General features: G+C 39.2%; 1 protein-coding gene across 1 annotated transcript; it reads left to right on the top strand.

Moving 5' to 3' along the window:
- Positions 1–319: 319 nt before the first annotated feature.
- On the top strand, positions 320–475 carry SARC_18096 (hypothetical protein; the record flags this gene model as incomplete). The annotated part of the gene is made up of 1 exon (XM_014287821.1): positions 320–475. A coding segment is annotated over one exon (156 nt), but the record flags the coding sequence as incomplete, so codon positions are not given.
- Between the last annotated feature and the right edge of the window lie 160 nt (positions 476–635).

The raw sequence follows: 635 nt of genomic DNA, 5'->3' as shown, positions 1-635 counted from the left end.
GAGTGGATATATATCACATACAGGTTGTGGGTGGATATATATCACATATACGTTTTTATATCACATGTACGTTGTGGGTGGATATATATCACATATACGTTGTGGGTGGATATATATCACATATACGTTTTGTGTGGATATATATCACATGTGTTGTCGTGTCGCTTTGAATGAGTTGAATATCACGTAGACATGGGGCTACTGATTAAGCTACACAGACTTACTCAGCCATCTTCGATGAAGGTTCAACCACTAGAGCCCTAGCCCCTAAAAAATTGAAAACCCAAACCCCTTTTCGTACAGATATATCTATAAACAGGATGACGACATCAGTATGGACGTGGTCCTGGTCAATCTATTCCGCGAGTGCAATAAGATCTGGGCCGAGGCAAAACTGGGATTCGAACTGTACACGTACAAGGTCGTGGCCTGTCCCGACAAAACCGGGTTCGGAGAGATTGTACCAGGTATTTAGGACAGAAGTAAGAATCTATATATGCGTGCATGTATATGGTTTGTGAGCATACAGTACGTGCATTGCATATTGTTTCAAGTGCTCAATTGTCTTTTACTTCGGCATACTTCATCAGTACGTCTCGATATATATATATATATATATATATATATATATATAT

The sequence above is a fragment of the Sphaeroforma arctica genome, assembly GCF_001186125.1.
Source record: "Sphaeroforma arctica JP610 unplaced genomic scaffold supercont1.13709, whole genome shotgun sequence".
NCBI lineage: Eukaryota > Ichthyosporea > Ichthyophonida > Sphaeroforma > Sphaeroforma arctica.
Note: the sequence above shows the minus strand (reverse complement) of the source record. Positions and strands in the feature narration are given on the sequence as shown.